Source organism: Fundulus heteroclitus, chromosome 20, assembly GCF_011125445.2.
Source record: "Fundulus heteroclitus isolate FHET01 chromosome 20, MU-UCD_Fhet_4.1, whole genome shotgun sequence".
NCBI classification, from domain to species: Eukaryota; Metazoa; Chordata; class Actinopteri; order Cyprinodontiformes; family Fundulidae; genus Fundulus; species Fundulus heteroclitus.
This window is the reverse complement of record NC_046380.1, coordinates 18,793,730-18,801,850: the sequence shown is the minus strand read 5'-3', so window position 1 is coordinate 18,801,850 and position 8,121 is coordinate 18,793,730. Positions and strand designations below refer to the sequence as shown.

Genomic DNA, 8,121 nt, shown 5'->3' with positions numbered 1-8,121 from the left:
TGTGTATAAATATAATTATGAGAGCTATATGCACAGATTATACAGAATATTCAGGAATGTTAGGAAAAGGATTATATATAAAATAAACACTGGATTTATTAGGTACTCTCTTGCTGTCGTAAATATACGATTTTAACTAGAATTTACTTAACTTTCAATAAATGTAACGCCTAATAGCAATTGACAAACGTGAGCAGTATTTAATCTCATGCTTGTGTGAGCGAAGTCAGTTAATTGAGGGTTAGACATCACAGGGTTAATTTCCTTAGACCTACCACCCGGATGCAGTCATTCACATGGCTCTGACAGCATCTGGTGGTCACAGCCATTAAATCCCATTCTCATCCCTGTAAAGCCAAACGGGCAGCCGAGGCGGCCAACCACCTTTATGCTCTATAAGCCATTAGACCAATTGCAGGGCGAAGGGGGAGGGAGCTAACAGCACTGGTCTTCTGTTTGCAGCATCCCAAGAGCAGCCTCTGTTGTGTGAAATAGAAGAAAAAGGGCAAGACAGCGGGAGTCAATCCAAGGAGGCAACGCAAAGAACTGGAAGGGGGGAATCTCTTATGGGGGGCCAGTCGGAGTAGGGTGATGTGTGGAGTTCATCCTCAGAGAAAATGGCTGTTGTGTCAGTGTAAACAGCCTGTGCAGTGCCTGCATTTCTGAAGGGGGAAGGAGAAGAGAAGGAGGAGGAGGAGGCGGCACAGACCCTGGAGCAAATGTTACCTCTTCTTCATATGAATGTGTTCTGCCTTTAGGTAGCCCCAGACTGCTGCTGCTGCTGCTGCTCACCTCTTAACATGCATGTTGTATGTTAAGGTACGTATGCATATCTAATCTGAGGGGACTCATGTGTAAGACCTGCTCATGTTGGCAGGATTAGTTGCTGAGATGCAGCACATCCTAACTAAAAATAACATCTAAGCGCATACACAACAAGGGGAGCATGAAAAGATCCCATGCAAAGAGCTGCAAACGCTCGTCTTTGTGCAGAGCAGGGCAACGTAGACTGAAGTACAACAGCCGGACTAAAACCAGCCTTTGTTTTTCATTGGTTGGCTTCAGTTGCACATGTTCCTCATTAAGAGCAAAAGCAGACAGGATGAGGAGGGAGGAATGGATCGTATGTCTGTGCCTTCCTGTGTCACCCTATAACACAAATAGAAAGTATGCTCTTAAAAAAAAAAAAAGGAACCTCAACCTTCATACGTGTAAATCTTGGGGAAAAATTGCTTTTTTGCTCTCATGGGACGCTTGTAGTACGTGAGTAGGTGGGAGGCACACGGGCTCAAGCCATGCAGGGGATATTTATGGAACTGCTGTGTGTATGTATGTGTGTGTGTGTGTGTGTGGGTTGGCGTAAGTTCATTTTGATGCCTGAGAGTGCTGCCAGCACATTTCCTAGAGGTGAACGTTACAGTTAAAGTGGTTAGTATTCCTGTGTCTTCATGAGGTATGTACACTAGATTCCTCCTGTACGTTTGTTACCCACATCCTGCCAAAAAAAAAAAGAAGAAAAAGAAAAAAAAACACCCACCACATCCTTGCCGGCAATAACAGCCGGGGGCAGAAAAAAAAATAAAAATCTGGATGTTTAAAAAGGATTTACACATATCATCAGTAGGCAGAGGTGATGAGAATCAAGACCCCACTAACATTTAAGCCCTTTCATTTGTGTCTCTTCCTGCAGCCCCTATGGAGGAAGAACCTTCAATGATGCCTCAGCAGACCCTAAAACAATGCGAGGGCCGCTGCATTGACCATGAGACACATTAGAAACTAAGCAGCACATCAAGATCCAAACGAAAATAAAGGGAAACAAACTGATACATTTTGCTAGAGAAACCAACACCCGACCATGGCTGTGGATACTGCCAAGGCGACGTCACGTTTTCTCTCCACAAGTGCAACAACCGCCACGGACCCCTTGCTCCCAACAAGCCTCGGGCCCAGAGAAAACATCACCTCCAGAGCATTTATGACTGTTACCCTAACAACGACAGCAGCAACAACAAACGAGACCAGCTTCAACGCCACGGCGGTGCCAGACGTGGTGATTGAGGGCTCGAGTGTTGGAATGCTGCTGGTACCCTTTGGCATCATCACCCTCATTGGCTTAGCAGTGGCAATAGTAAGGAGCCGATTCAAGCTTCTTCTATGTTGCACTAATTTCTTCCCTCATTTTGATAACATAGTTAATATATGTTTCAATGTCTTTTTTTTTACTATAGATGCTGTACATTCGGAAACGGAAGCGGTGAGTGAGTTTTTTCTTTCTTTTTTTTTTTTTTTCCAGATTTTGACAATGATATTTAAGGCAAACCATTGCCTCTGTTGTACCAAGAACAAAAGGCAATATTATTCTGAGTTTGTTGCAGGATTTACATCTGAAAATGTAATTTAGAAATGGAGAAATATGGTGCAAATTTTTTTTTTTTTTAACATCCAGAACAGCTCAGAAAGCCACATTGTCTTTATGTTTTAAATTGGACCATAGAGCCTTCAAGAGAAAATGGTTGGTTGACCAGAGAGCTCTTCTCAGTGTTTCGATGTTTAGAAGATCAGATTAAATATGATGTTGGGGCCTGAATTTATAAACTTAAAGTAGTTGCATTTTTAATTAGTCATTTGCAAAAGAAACAACGCAGTATTTTTTCTAACATACAGCATTTGGACATATGGTATTTAATAGCATTTTTAACTATACTAAAAAGGTATCCTCTTGTGAAGAATCAATTAGGAGACCGCCATATTTATTCCAACTTGCAATGGCAAATATCACACACTAGCATATAAAACCAGGAGCAGTCGATAAGAGCACAGTTCTGCAGCATTTTGAAGGATGTTTGCTCTGTTAAAACATTTAGTTTGATGCACCGCTGACTTTTGAAGTGCGAGTGAGCACCATGTTAAGATCCAAAGAGCACTCTGAGGCCTTCAGAAAGAAGAGCATAGCAGCATGAGTCTGCTAAAGGAAAACAGCCATTCTGCTGTACGGAAAACAAAAATAAATGAAACAAGTTTAACTTTTATTGGAGGTTTGAACGTAAAAAAACGCATAGGCTAACTTTTTCCTCAACTAGGAATGTCACGTTTACTAATATCTTTTTTGTTGAGTAAAACACAGTCAATTTTTGGTTTTGCTTTTGTATAATCAAACAATTCCCCCCCCCCCCTGAATGAATCGAAAAAAGAAGATTAGACGTTAATATGAGAACATTTCTTTAGAAAGAGCTCAATATGTAATAGGGTGTTCTATTTTTTTCCCATGACTGTATATGTTCAGCACGGAAAATCTAAAAAAAAAAAAAAAAAAAAAAAAAAAAAATGCTGTCATGTACAGTTTTAATAATCAGCAATCTAACTCAATCTAAACAAAATGCATTTCCAATCCTACAAGAATAAGAGCAGCTTGTAAAACAATATCAGTTTACGAAATCAAACCTCCTCTTGGAAGCGTTGGCTATCCTGAACAAACACTTGGTGACAGTGGAAGGGAACAATTGCTTTTTCCTCCAGGAGAACCAGGCTCCTTTTGTGTTACAGGTTAGAGAAGCTGAGACATCAGCTCATGCCCATGTACAACTTTGACCCGGCCGAAGAACAGGACGACCTGCTGGAACAGGAGCTACTGGATCACGGACGGGACGGGAGCCTCGCAGGTCCAAATGCCAAGGTAGGCCGGACGACGAGAAGACGTCAACACATTTCTGTTATTCTCAGTGACATAACGATGTGCTCTATTTAAACCAACGCTTAGAGCTTGATATGGGTTGCTAAATCTAATTATGATCAAAACTTTTAAAATGTTTTCAGATCTTCAGGTTAAATCCAATAAAATACTCTTCACTGAATGATTTTCTATAGTTTTTAATGTGTACACAAGTATAAAACTTTCACATCATGACGTTATTATAAATGATCCTGTCTTTGTGTTAATTTTTCCATATTTTTATTTCTTTTTTAAGTTTTGACAAAAAAAGGCAAACATGGTAAAGTATCACCTGTGTGTCTTCTTGAACCGCCTCTTTTAACCTTCCTACCCCCCCCCCCCACACACACACACACTTTATTCCTTCATGCTGTCCCTTTTCACTATCCAAAGTAACAGCCTGCAGGCAAAGCATTTAAATCCTTTTCTGTTGTCTAACATCCAGCAAATGAATTGACATAAAAGAAACAATCTTGTTTGAAGTGTTTTCCTATGAACCTGCACCCATTTAATATCCTACTTGCTTTCATTCTTTATCCCTTGTCTATAAATTTAGAGATGTTTTTCCAGGGGCCACACAGAACAAAGGAGAAAAAACATTAAATGCTGCCTCTTCATACAAAATGTGGGACTTTAGGTAGAAGTGTCTGTTGTAAAAAAAACAACAAGAAACAAATGTGTATTTGTTGTGCGATTTAGGTATACTAGAATCTATTATTAAAAGTTTTAAACTCATTTCTGCCTCTAAGCTGGCCACAGTGTTCATTTATATTAAAAAAAAGCATTTAAAAGCATTATTTTACTTGACTCTGTTTTGCTAAGCAGCACTTAAACTTACTGCCACTCAGTTTTAGAAAGCGCTTTGTTTTTAAATAAAGCAAACCTCAAACCTGTCGTTGTTTTAATTAGTACTGGACAAATTGGTTTGCTCCCCTGGTAAAGATGTGTAAAACACCCAAAATGAATTACTCTTTTATTGCAGCAGCTTAATCTCACATTGAACATTTTAGGCAAATTCAGCCTCTGCTTTGAAATAATTGCATTTCCTCACATTTATGTGATGGGAATCTTGTGAAATAATTGTTCTCGAGAAAACCGAAAGAGAAACGGCTTCCACCACTTTGTTGGCCGTTAATACTCTGTACAGTTCCCTTTTGCCCAGAAAATAGCACTTAGTTTTCTCATGTAACATCCCAGTAGGTTGTAGAGTATACAGAAAGAGACCATTTTACTATTCCTTCCTGCATAATCTTTTAAGATCCACCAGAGTCCAAGTTCCTCTCTAATGCCCTCTTCTCTTCAGCTCAACCTATATATTTCCAGATGACTCATGGCCATGGAAGAAGGTTGAGTTTATATCAGGCAAACCCTTTCTGTGGTGTTTTGGGCAGGTGTGTGTGATCATTACCTGCTGAAGAGTCCAATGAAAGCCCATTTTTACTTTACCGGAAAGCTCAACCTGATTTTATTCAAAATATTCTGGTACCAAACACTTTAAAGGAGCATTGCCTAAGTTCCAGGATTTTTGCAGACGTCTGCAAGTTGAAATGACACTAGAGTTGTGCACGTGCATGATTGAAGAGGAAAAGCATCTGCCTCTGTGACTGCACAGATCTTTTATTTAGAGGTGTAATGTCTTCTCAGGTAAGAAAGCTATAAATATAGAAGTTAGCTCGTGTTCTCTTGCTAATGCATCGATTACGGCGGAGACTCAACAAAGTAGCCAGGTGAACGAAAGCGTGCAGCGCGTCATACACACGCCCAGAAGATGTGGCCTCTCTCATAAAGTGACTAATCTAGCCTATAGAAGCAACTGTGGTAATGCTCATTTTGAATGTTTAAATATTTAGGTGCATAGCCACATTATTTGACTTTTTAAAAAAAAAATGTATACGTCAGTAGCTCACTCTGGTTGCATACAAGGTTTTATGAAAGACTATCACGTCCTGCTGGCGTATTAGTTATAATTTTTACATTTTACACTTTGTTTTTGCTCAATTTGTTAGTAAATAAAGCCTTTTGTGTTTATTTTTAATAACAGAGGAAGTACAACACTGCACTTGTGCAGCAGGGGATAAAACAAGGAAGAGGCTAACGGCTATTAGCATCTCCCAGTGAAACAATGCAGAATGGTCCAAGATCCAGTGGGAAAACTGCAAAAAAAATATGATTTCAAAAGGGAAAAGACTGTAACGTCGCTGGGAATACAGTTCACTGAAGCAAGGTTCTGAGGAAGCAAGGTTGCTGTAGATCTGTGTATTTAATTAATAACGGTTGGTCTTCGATCACGCCGAGCTGCCGCTTTAGTGGAAGGCATTGCCTGGTCAAGCTTGGTCCAACATTATATAGAAGTGTGACTTTGCACAGGCATATTTATAAGTGATTTGTTAATTAAGCAAACCGGCATTATGATACTTATGTGATACTGCCAGTAGATGTTGCCACATCTGTTTATACCTGGTCATCGCGCCCTGTGCTGGGACTATTTTTGTCCACAAAAAGGACCATCAAAAGATTATCAAGATGGAGGCTTGGTGTATATAACTTTATTTTATCATGATCAAACGGTTTTTGGTCTTTTTTTATAAGCATATAACGTGACTATATACATTTAACTTTAAATTTGCACCATGCACCTTTAACAAAGTTCACAGAGCCTTTGGAGGAGAAACAGGCCCACAGCATCATGCATCCTCCACCATATTGAATGCATTGCATGCAGGATGCGCTTTTCCACTTTTTTATCCATCTTTTCACTCCAGACCCACTTTGTGTATTTATTGCTGAAAAGCTAAATCGTAACACACAGTTCCAGTCAAAGTCCCTGTTATGTTTTAAAAACTAGGACAGGACAGAAAGGGCTTTTTTCCTGTCATCACACAGAAACAGCTGCCTGTAGAAAGTCTCTGATTGGTATTTTGGAGCCTTGGTGACCCCAAGATACCACTCCTCGCAGCAGTTCTTTGACAATGAGCTTTGGAGATGTGCACCTGCCTTACTATCCTGTCTACAATTGTGAGTCCTTTTACCTGCTCCCTTATTCAGGAGTCATCCCAGCAAGTCATTGCAACATCTGTACAGACTTGACAGTTTTTATGCTGGATGCCCTTCCCAACACAACCAGTTGAACCCAGGTCCCCTGTATTAAAGACGCAGACTTGGCTTGTAACACCACAGAGGGACTTTTTGCCCACTCCAAGTGGTGCCAAACTAAATATGGGTCCACTGTGTCATGCCATATTTATACCCAATGGTAACAGGAACCCATAGATTAATTTAATATTTCCACAAACTCGACCACTTAGAAAAAATAAGTATAAATCCTATATTTTAATTAATTTAAATGGGGTAGGGGTGTACCATGTGTCACCATCCCCAATGGCAAATGCAATCAAATTAAAAGTTGGCTTTTCCAACATTTTGCTGTGTGGGATTATGCAGCTGCTTGTCATCTTTATCAGGGGTGCCAATAAGTTCACCAGTGTTTGTATATGTGGCCTCTGGTGTTAATTGTTTCATGCTATTAACAACAGCAGCTCCGAATACCATCTAAGTTATGAGATTCTTTTTGCAGGTAATTGCTAAAGTAAAAAAATAACTCAAATTGTGTTAATTCTCAATATTATTTCTAAAGTAAATAAGAGTTGTTGTGTGATCCTTCTGAACGCCCTCTGCCCTCTCTTCTGCAGACTCTCACAACCTCCCAGGGGACAACCCAGCGACCGAGTCGCCTGGTCTTCACAGATGTTGCCAAAGCTCTCAATGCTTAATAGATCCCCTGAGTGGTCGATCCCAACCTGCAGGAGACCTGCTGGCCACACAACCAGAAACAGACTGTCACTAATGAGGAAAAACAGAAGAAAGTTGGACTGTTTTAAGCTCAAACTGGAGGTCTCATAAATGTTTTCATCACAATGTGTCAAGTGGCATTGGTTGTATCAAAGAAAAAAAAAAAAAACTAGATGAGAACAATGCAAAAGGGTCATTCATGATATTGCACTATTATTCACTGGGGCACCAATTAAATGTTGCACCGTTTTTTAAAATATGTTCTGTCATTGTTAAACTATTTGGCAGCATGTCAGTTTCTGCATCAATTTTTAAGTTTCATATGAGACACTTGTGAATCTGTTATAGTAATTTTGTGGTCTGACACTTCTGAAAAGCCCGTACGCTGGAAGTCTCACCATCCTCAGTCTGTTTTCCTCTCCATTTGTCTTCTTTACGGATTGTGGATTAATAACCTTTCCATCTGTACACATTAAAATATCGAAACAGAAAGAGAAAAACGGTGCACAAATCCATGAGAACAGTTGATTGAGTGTGATATTTTTTTTATTGATAAGCGATATAGAAGCAAAGTAACACAAATCACAAGAGTAAAGAATCATAACAAAATATATATCACA

General features: G+C 39.7%; 1 protein-coding gene across 2 annotated transcripts; it reads left to right on the top strand.

Moving 5' to 3' along the window:
• Window positions 1–390: 390 nt before the first annotated feature.
• On the top strand, window positions 391–8,121 carry si:ch211-161c3.5 (uncharacterized protein C3orf18). Of its 2 annotated transcripts, XM_012873359.3 has the most exons (6): window positions 391–819; window positions 1,691–2,131; window positions 2,232–2,257; window positions 3,547–3,676; window positions 3,969–3,992; window positions 7,402–7,490. In XM_012873359.3, exons 2-5 carry the CDS (start codon window positions 1,859–1,861, stop codon window positions 3,972–3,974), a joined length of 435 nt encoding a protein of 144 aa, XP_012728813.1. In that variant the 5' UTR covers window positions 391–819; window positions 1,691–1,858; the 3' UTR covers window positions 3,975–3,992; window positions 7,402–7,490. The 2 variants fall into 2 exon arrangements, with proteins under 2 accessions (XP_012728813.1, XP_012728812.1); XM_012873358.3 differs by lacking the exon at window positions 3,969–3,992 and having other exon boundaries at window positions 399–819; window positions 7,402–8,121.